General features: G+C 36.6%; 1 protein-coding gene and 1 long non-coding RNA gene across 14 annotated transcripts in view; one reads left to right on the forward strand and one right to left on the reverse strand.

The window, feature by feature from the left end:
- The window catches only part of LOC141172848 (uncharacterized), an 86,889-nt gene extending 83,996 nt beyond the window's left edge, over positions 1-2,893 (reverse strand). For both annotated transcript variants that reach the window (XR_012252542.1, XR_012252541.1), the window contains exon 1: positions 2,415-2,893. This is a non-coding gene — a long non-coding RNA (uncharacterized lncRNA). The remainder of the gene's footprint in view (positions 1-2,414) is intronic.
- LOC141172846 (CMP-N-acetylneuraminate-beta-galactosamide-alpha-2,3-sialyltransferase 4-like) overlaps positions 1-19,169 on the forward strand; it is a 479,971-nt gene that overhangs the window by 236,946 nt on the left and 223,856 nt on the right. The window contains exon 1 of one of the 12 annotated variants that reach the window (XM_073657420.1): positions 14,643-14,842. The exons of 10 other annotated variants lie outside the window; for them this stretch is intronic. In XM_073657420.1, the coding sequence (XP_073513521.1) occupies positions 14,840-14,842 (3 nt within the window). In that variant the 5' untranslated portion in view covers positions 14,643-14,839. Of the gene's footprint in view, positions 1-14,642; positions 14,843-14,929; positions 15,090-19,169 lie in introns of those variants that run through there. One more of the 12 variants, XM_073657424.1, reaches the window with a different exon arrangement.

The following is a 19,169-nucleotide window of genomic DNA, read 5'->3' on the forward strand; positions in this document are numbered from 1 at the left end:
ATTCTTGTACATAGGAGCAGTATTATAGTAGTTATATTCTTGTACATAGGAGCAGTATTATAGTAGTTATATTCTTGTACATAGGGGCAGTATTATAGTAGTTATATTCTTGTACATAGGGGACAGTATTATAGGAGTTATATTCTTGTACATAGGAGCAGTATTATAGTAGTTATATTCTTGTACATAGGAGCAGTAATATAGTAGTTATATTCTTGTACATAGGAGCAGTATTATAGTAGTTATATTCTTGTACATAGGGGACAGTATTATAGTAGTTATATTCTTGCACATAGGGGCAGTATTATAGTAGTTATATTCTTGTACATAGGAGCAGTATTATAGTAATTATATTCTTGTACATAGGGGACAGTATTATAGTTATATTCTTGTACATAGGGGCAGTATTATAGTAGTTATATTCTTGTACATAGGAGCAGTATTATAGTAGTTATATTCTTGTACATAGGAGCAGTATTATAGTAGTTATATGCTTGTACATAGGGGCAGTATTACAGTGGTTATATTCTTGTACATAGCGGCAGTATTATAGTAGTTATATTCTTGTATATAGGGGGCAGTATTATAGGAGTTATATTCTTGTACATAGGGGCAGTATTATAGTAGTTATATTCTTGTATATAGGGGGCAGTATTATAGGAGTTATATTCTTGTATATAGGGGCAGTATTATAGTAGTTATATTCTTGTACATATGGGACAGTATTATAGTAGTTATATTCTTGTACATAGGGGACAGTATTATAGGAGTTATATTCTTGTACATAGGGGCAGTATTATAGGAGTTATATTCTTGTACATAGGGGCAGTATTATAGTAGTTATATTCTTGTACATAGGGGCAGTATTATAGTAGTTATATTCTTGTACATAGGAGCAGTATTATAGTAGTTATATTCTTGTACATAGGAGCAGTATTATAGGAGTTATCTTCTTGTACATAGGGGCAGTATTATAGGAGTTATATTCTTGTACATAGGGGCAGTATTATAGGAGTTATCTTCTTGTACATAGGGGCAGTATTATAGGAGTTATATTCTTGTACATAGGGGCAGTATTATAGTAGTTATATTCTTGTACATAGGGGCAGTATTATAGTAGTTATATTTTTGTACATAGGGGCAGTATTATAGGAGTTATCTTCTTGTACATAGGGGCAGTATTATAGGAGTTATATTCTTGTACATAGGGGGCAGTATTATAGTAGTTATATTCTTGTACATAGGGGCAGTATTATAGTAGTTATATTTTTGTACATAGGGGCAGTATTATAGGAGTTATCTTCTTGTACATAGGGGCAGTATTATAGGAGTTATATTCTTGTACATAGGGGCAGTATTATAGGAGTTATCTTCTTGTACATAGGGGCAGTATTATAGGAGTTATATTCTTGTACATAGGGGCAGTATTATAATAGTTATATTCTTGTACATAGGGGCAGTATTATAGTAGTTATATTCTTGTACATAGGGGCAGTATTATAATAGTTATATTCTTGTACATAGGGGCAGTATTATAATAGTTATATTCTTGTACATAGGGGCAGTATTATAGTAGTTATATTTTTGTACATAGGGGCAGTATTATAGGAGTTATCTTCTTGTACATAGGGGCAGTATTATAGGAGTTATATTCTTGTACATAGGGGGCAGTATTATAATAGTTATATTCTTGTACATAGGGCCGGTATTATAGTAGTTATATTTTTGTACATAGGGGCAGTATTATAGGAGTTATCTTCTTGTACATAGGGGCAGTATTATAGGAGTTATATTCTTGTACATAGGGGGCAGTATTATAGTAGTTATATTCTTGTACATAGGGGCAGTATTATAGTAGTTATATTTTTGTACATAGGGGCAGTATTATAGGAGTTATCTTCTTGTACATAGGGGCAGTATTATAGGAGTTATATTCTTGTACATAGGGGCAGGATAACGGAGTAATAGGAGGATATGAAGCATCACATGTTGGACTGTGTAGATGAGCGATTACTTTTGTGTATGTTCTATACTTTTTGTGGTTGAGCTTTGACCTCGGATCAGTTGATTTCCTTGTCGTTCATTATGATGTGATCGTGTGATCGTTCTTCTGTGGGTTCACTATCTCTGCGGTTAGTCTCCCGCTCTTCTATATGTGATGGGGTGACATCCACTCCCAGAAGACAAATACTGCTGACATTTTGCCGGTAGGCGTCTGTTGCACTCGTGGTGCTCGGCGTAGATGCCACGTTGTAGGAGGACCTTTCCCTTTATGCCCTTCAGCTTTACATGGTGTCTTATGTAGTCATCAGTGTGATGATGAATTTAAAGGGCCGGTCACGACTTATGTAAATAAAGCTGATGAATGTCAGAAGTTTTGCAACTTTCTATTACATTTAGTTTCAATTACTCACCTTTTTAAGAGCTGCTTCCTGTCCCTCCTGTCCTGGATCCTGGTTATCTGCTCTGATACATTGTACCATGATTACACGTCACTCCTGAGCGATTTGTCCTCTGTCGCTTTGCAGAATGCTTCTAAGGTTTAATATGTCACAAATCCATTTAAAATGTGTCAAATTAATCCGCCCCCCTGATAGTGATGAGGAGCACAATGGCGCACACCGCGCTGGGGGTTGTTTTTAATTCCGATCTTTCGACCGTCGCTATGATTTTTATAAATGATCCTGTAATGCTTCTGTCTGTAGAGGCCCAATATTTACGTCTTGTGGCTGGAAGCCGTCCATTATCGGCCAGGGATGGAAAGATCTAGAAGTTTATGTTTCGCTCTCTGCCTGCTCGGACTTGTATTGTGAGATCTCTTCTCACCTGTTTGCTGCCGTCTCCCCCCTCCGCGCTGCTGCGAACGCTTCACTTCTCTGTCTTGTCTGGATGTCGCCCCGAGGCCTATAAATCAGCTGCTGAGAATAAAATATACATGATCCTAATGTAAACGTACGGCTGTCACCATGAATGCCCCGAAACGATGCACATTGCTCCATCACTGGATAAGTTCACCTCTCAGGAGCCTGGGAAAGCTGGGTGACAACAACAACCCTTTTGGGGTCTTACAGTGGTCAGGTAGACTGGCTGATGGGGGAGGTAATCACTGTAGGAGCCAAATACAGCAGTTACAAGGAGGTAATACTCTGCCTGATGAGGAGGATGCAGCTGGGCCCCCAAGTTATTTGTCATTATTATATCACATGGTTCTTTTTTGCATTGTGTTATTTGGCCTCTGCATAGTGTGTGTGTTGTTTTTTTCCATTGTTTGCATTGCGTTATTTGGCCCTTGTATCTCCTGTTTTTTCTTTTTGTATTGTGCTATTTGTCAGGTTTCTTTTTGCATTGTGCTATTTGGCCATTATATGGTGTGTTTCTTTTTGCATTGTGCTATTTGTCAGGTTTCTTTTTGCATTGTGTTATTTGTCAGGTTTCTTTTTGCATTGTGTTATTTGTCAGGTTTCTTTTTGCATTGTGCTATTTGGCCATTATATGGTGTGTTTCTTTTTGCATTGTGCTATTTGTCAGGTTTCATTTTGCATTGTGTTATTTGTCAGGTTTCTTTTTGCATTGTGTTATTTGTCAGGTTTCTTTTTGCATTGTGCTATTTGGCCATTATATGGTGTGTTTCTTTTTGCATTGTGTTATTTGTCAGGTTTCTTTTTGTATTGTGCTATTTGTCAGGTTTCTTTTTGCATTGTGTTATTTGTCAGGTTTCTTTTTGCATTGTGCTATTTGGCCATTATATGGTGTGTTTCTTTTTGCATTGTGTTATTTGTCAGGTTTCTTTTTGCATTGTGTTATTTGTCAGGTTTCTTTTTGCATTGTGCTATTTGTCAGGTTTCATTTTGCATTGTGTTATTTGTCAGGTTTCTTTTTGCATTGTGTTATTTGTCAGGTTTCTTTTTGCATTGTGCTATTTGGCCATTATATGGTGTGTTTCTTTTTGCATTGTGTTATTTGTCAGGTTTCTTTTTGCATTGTGTTATTTGTCAGGTTTCTTTTTGCATTGTGTTATTTGTCAGGTTTCTTTTTGCATTGTGTTATTTGTCAGGTTTCTTTTTGCATTGTGCTATTTGGCCATTATATGGTGTGTTTCTTTTTGCATTGTGTTATTTGTCAGGTTTCTTTTTGCATTGTGTTATTTGTCAGGTTTCTTTTTGCATTGTGTTATTTGTCAGGTTTCTTTTTGTATTGTGCTATTTGTCAGGTTTCTTTTTGCATTGTGTTATTTGTCAGGTTTCTTTTTGCATTGTGCTATTTGTCAGGTTTCTTTTTGCATTGTGCTATTTGTCAGGTTTCTTTTTGCATTGTGCTATTTGTCAGGTTTCTTTTTGCGTTGTGTTATTTGTCAGGTTTCTTTTTGCATTGTGTTATTTGTCAGGTTTCTTTTTGCATTGTGTTATTTGTCAGGTTTCTTTTTGCATTGTGCTATTTGACCATTATATGGTGTGTTTCTTTTTGCATTGTGTTATTTGTCAGGTTTCTTTTTGCATTGTGTTATTTGTCAGGTTTCTTTTTGTATTGTGCTATTTGTCAGGTTTCTTTTTGCATTGTGTTATTTGTCAGGTTTCTTTTTGCATTGTGCTATTTGTCAGGTTTCTTTTTGCATTGTGTTATTTGTCAGGTTTCTTTTTGCATTGTGCTATTTGTCAGGTTTCTTTTTGCGTTGTGTTATTTGTCAGGTTTCTTTTTGCATTGTGTTATTTGTCAGGTTTCTTTTTGCATTGTGTTATTTGTCAGGTTTCTTTTTGCATTGTGCTATTTGGCCATTATATGGTGTGTTTCTTTTTGCATTGTGCTATTTGTCAGGTTTCATTTTGCATTGTGTTATTTGTCAGGTTTCTTTTTGCATTGTGTTATTTGTCAGGTTTCTTTTTGCATTGTGCTATTTGGCCATTATATGGTGTGTTTCTTTTTGCATTGTGTTATTTGTCAGGTTTCTTTTTGTATTGTGCTATTTGTCAGGTTTCTTTTTGCATTGTGTTATTTGTCAGGTTTCTTTTTGCATTGTGCTATTTGGCCATTATATGGTGTGTTTCTTTTTGCATTGTGTTATTTGTCAGGTTTCTTTTTGCATTGTGTTATTTGTCAGGTTTCTTTTTGCATTGTGCTATTTGTCAGGTTTCATTTTGCATTGTGTTATTTGTCAGGTTTCTTTTTGCATTGTGTTATTTGTCAGGTTTCTTTTTGCATTGTGCTATTTGGCCATTATATGGTGTGTTTCTTTTTGCATTGTGTTATTTGTCAGGTTTCTTTTTGCATTGTGTTATTTGTCAGGTTTCTTTTTGTATTGTGCTATTTGTCAGGTTTCTTTTTGCATTGTGTTATTTGTCAGGTTTCTTTTTGCATTGTGCTATTTGTCAGGTTTCTTTTTGCATTGTGCTATTTGTCAGGTTTCTTTTTGCATTGTGCTATTTGTCAGGTTTCTTTTTGCGTTGTGTTATTTGTCAGGTTTCTTTTTGCATTGTGTTATTTGTCAGGTTTCTTTTTGCATTGTGTTATTTGTCAGGTTTCTTTTTGCATTGTGCTATTTGGCCATTATATGGTGTGTTTCTTTTTGCATTGTGTTATTTGTCAGGTTTCTTTTTGCATTGTGTTATTTGTCAGGTTTCTTTTTGTATTGTGCTATTTGTCAGGTTTCTTTTTGCATTGTGTTATTTGTCAGGTTTCTTTTTGCATTGTGCTATTTGTCAGGTTTCTTTTTGCATTGTGTTATTTGTCAGGTTTCTTTTTGCATTGTGCTATTTGTCAGGTTTCTTTTTGCGTTGTGTTATTTGTCAGGTTTCTTTTTGCATTGTGTTATTTGTCAGGTTTCTTTTTGCATTGTGTTATTTGTCAGGTTTCTTTTTGCATTGTGCTATTTGGCCATTATATGGTGTGTTTCTTTTTGCATTGTGTTATTTGTCAGGTTTCTTTTTGTATTGTGCTATTTGTCAGGTTTCATTTTGCATTGTGTTATTTGTCAGGTTTCTTTTTGCGTTGTGCTATTTGTCAGGTTTCTTTTTGCGTTGTGTTATTTGTCAGGTTTCTTTTTGCATTGTGTTATTTGTCAGGTTTCTTTTTGCATTGTGTTATTTGTCAGGTTTCTTTTTGCATTGTGTTATTTGTCAGGTTTCTTTTTGCATTGTGCTATTTGTCAGGTTTCTTTTTGCATTGTGTTATTTGTCAGGTTTCTTTTTGCATTGTGCTATTTGTCAGGTTTCTTTTTGCGTTGTGTTATTTGTCAGGTTTCTTTTTGCATTGTGTTATTTGTCAGGTTTCTTTTTGCATTGTGCTATTTGGCCATTATATGGTGTGTTTCTTTTTGCATTGTGCTATTTGTCAGGTTTCATTTTGCATTGTGTTATTTGTCAGGTTTCTTTTTGCATTGTGCTATTTGTCAGGTTTCTTTTTGCGTTGTGCTATTTGTCAGGTTTCATTTTGCATTGTGTTATTTGTCAGGTTTCTTTTTGCATTGTGCTATTTGTCAGGTTTCTTTTTGCGTTGTGCTATTTGTCAGGTTTCATTTTGCATTGTGTTATTTGTCAGGTTTCTTTTTGCATTGTGCTATTTGTCAGGTTTCTTTTTGCATTGTGCTATTTGTCAGGTTTCTTTTTGCGTTGTGTTATTTGTCAGGTTTCTTTTTGCATTGTGTTATTTGTCAGGTTTCTTTTTGCATTGTGCTATTTGGCCATTATATGGTGTGTTTCTTTTTGCGTTGTGTTATTTGTCAGGTTTCATTTTGCATTGTGTTATTTGTCAGGTTTCTTTTTGCATTGTGTTATTTGTCAGGTTTCTTTTTGCATTGTGCTATTTGGCCATTATATGGTGTGTTTCTTTTTGCATTGTGCTATTTGTCAGGTTTCTTTTTGCATTGTGTTATTTGTCAGGTTTCTTTTTGCATTGTGCTATTTGTCAGGTTTCTTTTTGCATTGTGTTATTTGTCAGGTTTCTTTTTGCATTGTGCTATTTGTCAGGTTTCTTTTTGCGTTGTGTTATTTGTCAGGTTTCTTTTTGCATTGTGTTATTTGTCAGGTTTCTTTTTGCATTGTGTTATTTGTCAGGTTTCTTTTTGCATTGTGCTATTTGGCCATTATATGGTGTGTTTCTTTTTGCATTGTGTTATTTGTCAGGTTTCTTTTTGTATTGTGCTATTTGTCAGGTTTCTTTTTGCATTGTGTTATTTGTCAGGTTTCTTTTTGCATTGTGTTATTTGTCAGGTTTCTTTTTGCATTGTGCTATTTGGCCATTATATGGTGTGTTTCTTTTTGCATTGTGTTATTTGTCAGGTTTCTTTTTGCATTGTGCTATTTGTCAGGTTTCTTTTTGCATTGTGTTATTTGACTATTATATGTTGTGTTTCTTGTTGTACTGTTATTTGGCCACTATATGGTGTGTTTCTTTTTGCATTGTGTTATTTGTCAGGTTTCTTTTTGCATTGTGTTATTTGTCATGTTTCTTTTTGCATTGTGCTATTTGTCAGGTTTCTTTTTGCATTGTGTTATTTGTCAGGTTTTTGCATTGTGCTATTTGTCAGGTTTCTTTTTGCATTGTGTTATTTGTCAGGTTTCTTTTTGCATTGTGTTATTTGTCAGGTTTCTTTTTGCGTTGTGCTATTTGTCAGGTTTCTTTTTGCGTTGTGTTATTTGTCAGGTTTCTTTTTGCGTTGTGCTATTTGTCAGGTTTCTTTTTGCATTGTGTTATTTGTCAGGTTTCTTTTTGCATTGTGTTATTTGTCAGGTTTCTTTTTGCGTTGTGCTATTTGTCAGGTTTCTTTTTGCATTGTGTTATTTGTCAGGTTTCTTTTTGCGTTGTGCTATTTGTCAGGTTTCTTTTTGCGTTGTGTTATTTGTCAGGTTTCTTTTTGCATTGTGTTTTTTGTCAGGTTTCTTTTTGCATTGTGTTTTTTGTCAGGTTTCTTTTTGCATTGTGTTATTTGTCAGGTTTCTTTTTGCATTGTGTTTTTTTGTCAGGTTTCTTTTTGCATTGTGTTATTTGTCAGGTTTCTTTTTGCGTTGTGTTATTTGTCAGGTTTCTTTTTGCATTGTGCTATTTGTCAGGTTTCTTTTTGCATTGTGTTATTTGTCAGGTTTCTTTTTGCATTGTGTTATTTGTCAGGTTTCTTTTTGCATTGTGTTTTTTGTCAGGTTTCTTTTTGCATTGTGTTTTTTGTCAGGTTTCTTTTTGCATTGTGCTATTTGTCAGGTTTCTTTTTGCATTGTGTTATTTGTCAGGTTTCTTTTTGCGTTGTGTTATTTGTCAGGTTTCTTTTTGCATTGTGTTATTTGTCAGGTTTCTTTTTGCGTTGTGTTATTTGTCAGGTTTCTTTTTGCGTTGTGTTTTTTGTCAGGTTTCTTTTTGCATTGTGCTATTTGTCAGGTTTCTTTTTGCATTGTGTTATTTGTCAGGTTTCTTTTTGCGTTGTGTTATTTGTCAGGTTTCTTTTTGCGTTGTGTTATTTGTCAGGTTTCTTTTTGCGTTGTGTTATTTGTCAGGTTTCTTTTTGTATTGTGCTATTTGTCAGGTTTCTTTTTGCGTTGTGCTATTTGTCAGGTTTCTTTTTGCATTGTGTTATTTGTCAGGTTTCTTTTTGCGTTGTGTTATTTGTCAGGTTTCTTTTTGCGTTGTGTTATTTGTCAGGTTTCTTTTTGCATTGTGTTATTTGTCAGGTTTCTTTTTGCATTGTGCTATTTGTCAGGTTTCTTTTTGCATTGTGTTATTTGTCAGGTTTCTTTTTGCGTTGTGTTATTTGTCAGGTTTCTTTTTGCGTTGTGTTATTTGTCAGGTTTCTTTTTGCGTTGTGTTATTTGTCAGGTTTCTTTTTGTATTGTGCTATTTGTCAGGTTTCTTTTTGCGTTGTGTTATTTGTCAGGTTTCTTTTTGCATTGTGTTATTTGTCAGGTTTCTTTTTGCGTTGTGTTATTTGTCAGGTTTCTTTTTGCGTTGTGTTATTTGTCAGGTTTCTTTTTGCGTTGTGTTATTTGTCAGGTTTCTTTTTGCGTTGTGTTATTTGTCAGGTTTCTTTTTGCGTTGTGCTATTTGTCAGGTTTCTTTTTGCGTTGTGTTATTTGTCAGGTTTCTTTTTGCATTGTGTTATTTGTCAGGTTTCTTTTTGCGTTGTGTTATTTGTCAGGTTTCTTTTTGCGTTGTGTTATTTGTCAGGTTTCTTTTTGCGTTGTGTTATTTGTCAGGTTTCTTTTTGCGTTGTGTTATTTGTCAGGTTTCTTTTTGCGTTGTGCTATTTGTCAGGTTTCTTTTTGCATTGTGTTATTTGTCAGGTTTCTTTTTGCGTTGTGTTATTTGTCAGGTTTCTTTTTGCGTTGTGTTATTTGTCAGGTTTCTTTTTGCGTTGTGTTATTTGTCAGGTTTCTTTTTGCGTTGTGCTATTTGTCAGGTTTCTTTTTGCATTGTGTTATTCGTCAGGTTTCTTTTTGCGTTGTGTTATTTGTCAGGTTTCTTTTTGCGTTGTGTTATTTGTCAGGTTTCTTTTTGCGTTGTGCTATTTGTCAGGTTTCTTTTTGCATTGTGCTATTTGGCCATTATATGGTGTGTTTCTTTTTGCATTGTGTTATTTGTCAGGTTTCTTTTTGCATTGTGTTATTTGTCAGGTTTCTTTTTGTATTGTGCTATTTGTCAGGTTTCTTTTTGCATTGTGTTATTTGTCAGGTTTCTTTTTGCATTGTGCTATTTGTCAGGTTTCTTTTTGCATTGTGTTATTTGTCAGGTTTCTTTTTGCATTGTGCTATTTGTCAGGTTTCTTTTTGCGTTGTGTTATTTGTCAGGTTTCTTTTTGCATTGTGTTATTTGTCAGGTTTCTTTTTGCATTGTGTTATTTGTCAGGTTTCTTTTTGCATTGTGCTATTTGGCCATTATATGGTGTGTTTCTTTTTGCATTGTGTTATTTGTCAGGTTTCTTTTTGTATTGTGCTATTTGTCAGGTTTCATTTTGCATTGTGTTATTTGTCAGGTTTCTTTTTGCATTGTGTTATTTGTCAGGTTTCTTTTTGCATTGTGCTATTTGGCCATTATATGGTGTGTTTCTTTTTGCATTGTGTTATTTGTCAGGTTTCTTTTTGTATTGTGCTATTTGTCAGGTTTCTTTTTGCGTTGTGTTATTTGTCAGGTTTCTTTTTGCATTGTGTTATTTGTCAGGTTTCTTTTTGCATTGTGTTATTTGTCAGGTTTCTTTTTGCATTGTGTTATTTGTCAGGTTTCTTTTTGCATTGTGTTATTTGTCAGGTTTCTTTTTGCATTGTGCTATTTGTCAGGTTTCTTTTTGCATTGTGCTATTTGTCAGGTTTCTTTTTGCATTGTGCTATTTGTCAGGTTTCTTTTTGCGTTGTGTTATTTGTCAGGTTTCTTTTTGCATTGTGTTATTTGTCAGGTTTCTTTTTGCATTGTGCTATTTGGCCATTATATGGTGTGTTTCTTTTTGCATTGTGTTATTTGTCAGGTTTCTTTTTGCATTGTGTTATTTGTCAGGTTTCTTTTTGTATTGTGCTATTTGTCAGGTTTCTTTTTGCATTGTGTTATTTGTCAGGTTTCTTTTTGCATTGTGCTATTTGTCAGGTTTCTTTTTGCATTGTGTTATTTGTCAGGTTTCTTTTTGCATTGTGCTATTTGTCAGGTTTCTTTTTGCGTTGTGTTATTTGTCAGGTTTCTTTTTGCATTGTGTTATTTGTCAGGTTTCTTTTTGCATTGTGTTATTTGTCAGGTTTCTTTTTGCATTGTGCTATTTGGCCATTATATGGTGTGTTTCTTTTTGCATTGTGTTATTTGTCAGGTTTCTTTTTGCATTGTGCTATTTGTCAGGTTTCTTTTTGCATTGTGTTATTTGTCAGGTTTCTTTTTGTATTGTGCTATTTGTCAGGTTTCTTTTTGCATTGTGTTATTTGTCAGGTTTCTTTTTGCATTGTGCTATTTGTCAGGTTTCTTTTTGCATTGTGTTATTTGTCAGGTTTCTTTTTGCATTGTGCTATTTGTCAGGTTTCTTTTTGCGTTGTGTTATTTGTCAGGTTTCTTTTTGCATTGTGTTATTTGTCAGGTTTCTTTTTGCATTGTGTTATTTGTCAGGTTTCTTTTTGCATTGTGCTATTTGGCCATTATATGGTGTGTTTCTTTTTGCATTGTGTTATTTGTCAGGTTTCTTTTTGCATTGTGCTATTTGTCAGGTTTCTTTTTGCATTGTGTTATTTGTCAGGTTTCTTTTTGCATTGTGTTATTTGTCAGGTTTCTTTTTGCGTTGTGCTATTTGTCAGGTTTCTTTTTGCGTTGTGTTATTTGTCAGGTTTCTTTTTGCGTTGTGCTATTTGTCAGGTTTCTTTTTGCATTGTGTTATTTGTCAGGTTTCTTTTTGCATTGTGTTATTTGTCAGGTTTCTTTTTGCGTTGTGCTATTTGTCAGGTTTCTTTTTGCATTGTGTTATTTGTCAGGTTTCTTTTTGCGTTGTGCTATTTGTCAGGTTTCTTTTTGCGTTGTGTTATTTGTCAGGTTTCTTTTTGCATTGTGTTTTTTGTCAGGTTTCTTTTTGCATTGTGTTTTTTGTCAGGTTTCTTTTTGCATTGTGCTATTTGTCAGGTTTCTTTTTGCATTGTGTTATTTGTCAGGTTTCTTTTTGCGTTGTGTTATTTGTCAGGTTTCTTTTTGCATTGTGCTATTTGTCAGGTTTCTTTTTGCATTGTGTTATTTGTCAGGTTTCTTTTTGCATTGTGTTATTTGTCAGGTTTCTTTTTGCATTGTGTTTTTTGTCAGGTTTCTTTTTGCATTGTGTTTTTTGTCAGGTTTCTTTTTGCATTGTGCTATTTGTCAGGTTTCTTTTTGCATTGTGTTATTTGTCAGGTTTCTTTTTGCGTTGTGTTATTTGTCAGGTTTCTTTTTGCGTTGTGTTATTTGTCAGGTTTCTTTTTGCGTTGTGTTTTTTGTCAGGTTTCTTTTTGCATTGTGCTATTTGTCAGGTTTCTTTTTGCATTGTGTTATTTGTCAGGTTTCTTTTTGCGTTGTGTTATTTGTCAGGTTTCTTTTTGCGTTGTGTTATTTGTCAGGTTTCTTTTTGCGTTGTGTTATTTGTCAGGTTTCTTTTTGTATTGTGCTATTTGTCAGGTTTCTTTTTGCGTTGTGCTATTTGTCAGGTTTCTTTTTGCATTGTGTTATTTGTCAGGTTTCTTTTTGCGTTGTGTTATTTGTCAGGTTTCTTTTTGCGTTGTGTTATTTGTCAGGTTTCTTTTTGCATTGTGTTATTTGTCAGGTTTCTTTTTGCATTGTGCTATTTGTCAGGTTTCTTTTTGCATTGTGTTATTTGTCAGGTTTCTTTTTGCGTTGTGTTATTTGTCAGGTTTCTTTTTGCGTTGTGTTATTTGTCAGGTTTCTTTTTGTATTGTGCTATTTGTCAGGTTTCTTTTTGCGTTGTGCTATTTGTCAGGTTTCTTTTTGCGTTGTGTTATTTGTCAGGTTTCTTTTTGCGTTGTGTTATTTGTCAGGTTTCTTTTTGCGTTGTGTTATTTGTCAGGTTTCTTTTTGCATTGTGTTATTTGTCAGGTTTCTTTTTGCATTGTGCTATTTGTCAGGTTTCTTTTTGCATTGTGTTATTTGTCAGGTTTCTTTTTGCGTTGTGTTATTTGTCAGGTTTCTTTTTGCGTTGTGTTATTTGTCAGGTTTCTTTTTGTATTGTGCTATTTGTCAGGTTTCTTTTTGCGTTGTGCTATTTGTCAGGTTTCTTTTTGCATTGTGTTATTTGTCAGGTTTCTTTTTGCGTTGTGTTATTTGTCAGGTTTCTTTTTGCGTTGTGTTATTTGTCAGGTTTCTTTTTGCGTTGTGTTATTTGTCAGGTTTCTTTTTGCGTTGTGTTATTTGTCAGGTTTCTTTTTGCGTTGTGTTATTTGTCAGGTTTCTTTTTGCGTTGTGTTATTTGTCAGGTTTCTTTTTGCATTGTGTTATTTGTCAGGTTTCTTTTTGCGTTGTGCTATTTGTCAGGTTTCTTTTTGCATTGTGTTATTTGTCAGGTTTCTTTTTGCGTTGTGTTATTTGTCAGGTTTCTTTTTGCATTGTGTTATTTGTCAGGTTTCTTTTTGCGTTGTGTTATTTGTCAGGTTTCTTTTTGCGTTGTGTTATTTGTCAGGTTTCTTTTTGCGTTGTGCTATTTGTCAGGTTTCTTTTTGCGTTGTGTTATTTGTCAGGTTTCTTTTTGCGTTGTGTTATTTGTCAGGTTTCTTTTTGCGTTGTGCTATTTGTCAGGTTTCTTTTTGCATTGTGTTATTTGTCAGGTTTCTTTTTGCGTTGTGTTATTTGTCAGGTTTCTTTTTGCGTTGTGTTATTTGTCAGGTTTCTTTTTGCGTTGTGTTATTTGTCAGGTTTCTTTTTGCGTTGTGTTATTTGTCAGGTTTCTTTTTGCGTTGTGCTATTTGTCAGGTTTCTTTTTGCGTTGTGTTATTTGTCAGGTTTCTTTTTGCGTTGTGTTATTTGTCAGGTTTCTTTTTGCGTTGTGTTATTTGTCAGGTTTCTTTTTGCGTTGTGCTATTTGTCAGGTTTCTTTTTGCATTGTGCTATTTGTCAGGTTTCTTTTTGCATTGTGCTATTTGTCAGGTTTCTTTTTGCGTTGTGCTATTTGTCAGGTTTCTTTTTGCATTGTGTTATTTGTCAGGTTTCTTTTTGCGTTGTGTTATTTGTCAGGTTTCTTTTTGCGTTGTGCTATTTGTCAGGTTTCTTTTTGTATTGTGCTATTTGTCAGGTTTCTTTTTGCGTTGTGCTATTTGTCAGGTTTCTTTTTGCATTGTGCTATTTGTCAGGTTTCTTTTTGCGTTGTGTTATTTGTCAGGTTTCTTTTTGCGTTGTGTTATTTGTCAGGTTTCTTTTTGCATTGTGTTATTTGTCAGGTTTCTTTTTGCGTTGTGTTATTTGTCAGGTTTCTTTTTGCGTTGTGCTATTTGTCAGGTTTCTTTTTGCATTGTGCTATTTGTCAGGTTTCTTTTTGCGTTGTGTTATTTGTCAGGTTTCTTTTTGCGTTGTGTTATTTGTCAGGTTTCTTTTTGCGTTGTGTTATTTGTCAGGTTTCTTTTTGCGTTGTGTTATTTGTCAGGTTTCTTTTTGCATTGTGCTATTTGTCAGGTTTCTTTTTGCGTTGTGCTATTTGTCAGGTTTCTTTTTGCATTGTGCTATTTGTCAGGTTTCTTTTTGCATTGTGCTATTTGTCAGGTTTCTTTTTGCGTTGTGTTATTTGTCAGGTTTCTTTTTGCGTTGTGTTATTTGTCAGGTTTCTTTTTGCGTTGTGCTATTTGTCAGGTTTCTTTTTGCATTGTGTTATTTGTCAGGTTTCTTTTTGCGTTGTGTTATTTGTCAGGTTTCTTTTTGCGTTGTGCTATTTGTCAGGTTTCTTTTTGCATTGTGCTATTTGTCAGGTTTCTTTTTGCGTTGTGCTATTTGTCAGGTTTCTTTTTGCATTGTGCTATTTGTCAGGTTTCTTTTTGCATTGCTTTCTCTGGCCCCTGTATAGTGACACAAGGCACTACAGAGGGCACAATCCCGCGGGGGGCCCTGCCCAGCCTGGGGTGTGGCTGCTGGTTAGTGCCCCCTAGTTTTGGTGATGTCAGTTGCACTGAGCAGGTTACTTTGCTTTCTGAATGGTTATTTCCTTCCTGTTCGTTCATGCCTGGTCTGTGCCATCTGCGGGTGCGGCTCCTCTCTGATGTGGACATATCTTTAATGATAGGAGACAATCTTTGGCTTCTTTACACCTGCTGTAAATAAACAATCGGGTGGGTGGAATCCTGAGTGTCACCTGCAGCTTCGTCACTTGTGTCACTTGTGTCTGGTTCTCCTCTGGCTTTGGGGTTTGTGGCTGTGATCCTCCTGCTGAGTGAAATCCATGGTAAGACGAGCTCTGTTGCCCTCCACTGTGGGTGCCAGGACTAAGCATGGCGCTGGTGCCACCTGTGGGTGTTTCTCTCCTGCCAGGACGGTGTTGTGTCCACAATATTCTGTTTTCGTCTGATCACAGTATCCCAGGACGCTCCGCCGCTGTCATGGTTTGATGGAAACAACTAATAACATTCGGCTTTGGAGCTCAGGGGGGTCATTATTTTAGGAGGCGGCGGCCGACGCTGGAGCGATGGAAGGTTATTTGTGTGTTGCAGCTTCCTGTTATTATATTCTGCGCTTTTATTGCTTTATGTTCTGTTATTTTGTGGCTTCTTCTTTCGGTGTTGATGTCGGTGATATTTAGATCATTTGTTCGGTGCATTTTGTGTCGTTTCCTGTTTTTGTTTTCAGCCTTCTTTGGATTTTTTTCTTTTTTTCACTTTGGTTTCTACGTTTTAGATTTTCTTGTATAGAGGGAGATTTGTAATGTGTAACGTTTCGCAGACTGCTCAGCTTCTGAAGCCCTGGATTTTTGTTGGGGACCTTCTGATTCTCATCTGATGGGGACATGTTAAATATTGAAAGCTTAAAAGTAACTCGGACCCCTACAATTTAGGATGGGGGAATAACTGGGGCGATCGCAGAGGGTCCAACACTGGGACCACCGCAGTTCCAAAGCTCCGCAGCCCTGTCCGGCATGGAGCGGAGGAGCACACGCTCGACCTCTACGCCGTGGGGTAAAAGAAATAGCTGAGCGCTGTACAATGAAGGGACCCCAAACTTCTGCTCCTCTGCTCCATTTAGGATGGGGCTGCAGACCCCCGTTCTCACTGCTCCAGATCCCTGGTTCTCGGGATCAGTGAGGGTCCCAGGGGCAGTGATTAACAAGTTGTTACACTGCTACAAATAGAGGATAACGTGATCTCCTGGATATGACCCTCTAATGCCCAATTCTGTTTTCAGTGAAGATAACTCACCACCGCTATGGGGACAGAGGGATCCGTCCAATCCCCAAATCCTATTGAGAACACAGGCGCACTATGTCAAACTGAGCATACGTGTGCTTAGTTAATTAATCCAGGGATTTAATCTGACTGCCAGATTGGTGTCGGGAAGTGAATTTTTCCTCAATGATGTAAATTGGTCTATACCGCATGTTTTTTTTTGCCTTCCCCTGGATCAACGCTGCGGAATAGCTGCAGTGCACAAGAAATAGGCTGAACTGGATGGACGCTTGTCTTTTTTCGGCCTTATAAACTATGTAACTATGTGTGCGTGCTGGGGAGGGGAAAGAAATAGCTGTCGACTGAACAGTCATGTGGTTGACAACTGTTAAAGGTGGAGCGACCCCTTCACCGTCACCTCTGAGCACCATATTACTGATCTAGGTTATATACTGTCAGATAAGAATATCATAAGAATGCAGCCAATTCATCTGGAGGAGCAGGATCCAGTGGATCCAGTTCTGATAGATTTAAGGAAGTGGACGGGGTCGGCAAGGACATCTGACCGCTCCGCGCCTACGCAGCCCCACACACGGGTACAGATCACCCCGCTGCCGGTGATCCGCTCAGATCCTTACACTTCACCCAATGTATCAACGTACAGATCTGACCGTTCATAGCTGCCTAATATGTATCCGCAGCCCACCCTCTATATACCCCCTCTATATACCCCCTCTATATACCCCCTCTATATACACCCTCTATATACCCCCTCTATATACACGCTCTATATACACCCTCTATATACACCCTCTATATACACCCTCTATACACCCCCTCTATATACCCCCTCTATATACACCCTCTATACACACCCTCTATATACACCCTCTATATACACGCTCTATATACCCCCTCTATATACCCCCTCTATATACCCCCTCTATATACCCCCCCAATATATACCCCCTCTATATACACCCTCTATATACACCCTCTATATACACGCTCTATATACCCCCTCTATATACCCCCTCTATATACCCCCTCTATATACACCCTCTATATACATGCTCTATATACACCCTCTATATACACCCTCTATATACACGCTCTATATACACGCTCTATATACACCCTCTATATACCCCCTCTATATACACCCTCTATATACACCCTCTATATACACCCTCTATATACACGCTCTATATACCCCCTCTATATACCCCCTCTATATACCCCCTCTATATACACCCTCTATATACACCCTCTATATACACGCTCTATATACACCCTCTATACACCCTCTATATACACCCTCTATATACACCCTCTATATACACCCTCTATATACACCCTCTATATACACGCTCTATATACACCCTCTATATACACCCTCTATATACACGCTCTATATACACCCTCTATATACACCCTCTATATACACGCTCTATATACACCCTCTATATACACCCTCTATATACACGCTCTATATACACCCTCTATACACACCCTCTATACACACCCTCTATATACACCCTCTATATACACCCTCTATATACACGCTCTATATACACCCTCTATACACCCTCTATATACACCCTCTATATACACCCTCTATATACACCCTCTATATACACCCTCTATATACACCCTCTATATACCCCCTCTATATACCCCCTCTATATACACCCTCTATATACCCCCTCTATATACACCCTCTATATACACGCTCTATATACACCCTCTATACACCCTCTATATACACCCTCTATATACACCTTCTATATACACCCTCTATATACACCCTCTATATACACCCTCTATATACACCCTCTATATACACGCTCTATATACACCCTCTATATACACCCTCTATATACACCCTCTATATACACCCTCTATACACACCCTCTATATACACCCTCTATATACACCCTCTATATACACCCTCTATATACACGCTCTATATACACCCTCTATATACACCCTCTATATACACCCTCTATATACACACCCTCTATATACACGCTCTATATACACCCTCTATATACACCCTCTATATACACGCTCTATATACACCCTCTATATACACCCTCTATATACACGCTCTATATACACCCTCTATATACACCCTCTATATACACGCTCTATATACACCCTCTATATACACCCTCTATATACACGCTCTATATACACCCTCTATACACACCCTCTATACACACCCTCTATATACACCCTCTATATACACGCTCTATATACACCCTCTATACACCCTCTATATACACCCTCTATATACACCCTCTATATACACCCTCTATATACACCCTCTATATACACCCTCTATATACACCCTCTATATACCCCCTCTATATACACCCTCTATATACACCCTCTATATACACGCTCTATATACACCCTCTATATACACCCTCTATATACACCCTCTATATACACCCTCTATATACACCCTCTATATACACGCTCTATATACACCCTCTATATACACGCTCTATATACACGCTCTATATACACCCTCTATACACCCTCTATATACACCCTCTATATACACGCTCTATATACACCCTCTATATACACCCTCTATATACACGCTCTATATACACCCTCTATATACACCCTCTATATACACGCTCTATATACACCCTCTATATACACCCTCTATATACACGCTCTATATACACCCTCTATACACACCCTCTATACACACCCTCTATATACACCCTCTATATACACGCTCTATATACACCCTCTATACACCCTCTATATACACCCTCTATATACACCCTCTATATACACCCTCTATATACACCCTCTATATACACCCTCTATATACCCCCTCTATATACCCCCTCTATATACACCCTCTATATACACCCTCTATATACACGCTCTATATACACCCTCTATATACACCCTCTATATACACCCTCTATATACACCCTCTATATACACCCTCTATATACACGCTCTATATACACCCTCTATATACACGCTCTATATACACCCTCTATATACACCCTCTATATACACCCTCTATATACACCCTCTATATACCCTCTCTATATACCCTCTCTATATACCCCCTCTATATACCCCCTCTATATACACGCTCTATATACACGCTCTATATACACGCTCTATATACACCCTCTATATACACCCTCTATATACACCCTCTATATACACGCTCTATATACACCCTCTATATACACCCTCTATATACACCCTCTATATACACCCTCTATATACACCCTCTATATACACCCTCTATATACACCCTCTATACACACCCTCTATACACACCCTCTATATACACCCTCTATATACACGCTCTATATACACGCTCTATATACCCCCTCTATATACCCCCTC

The sequence above is a fragment of the Phyllobates terribilis genome, unplaced genomic scaffold, assembly GCF_046119375.1.
Source record: "Phyllobates terribilis strain yellow unplaced genomic scaffold, ASM4611937v1 Scaffold_12__6_contigs__length_324123572, whole genome shotgun sequence".
Classification (NCBI taxonomy): Eukaryota; Metazoa; Chordata; class Amphibia; order Anura; family Dendrobatidae; genus Phyllobates; species Phyllobates terribilis.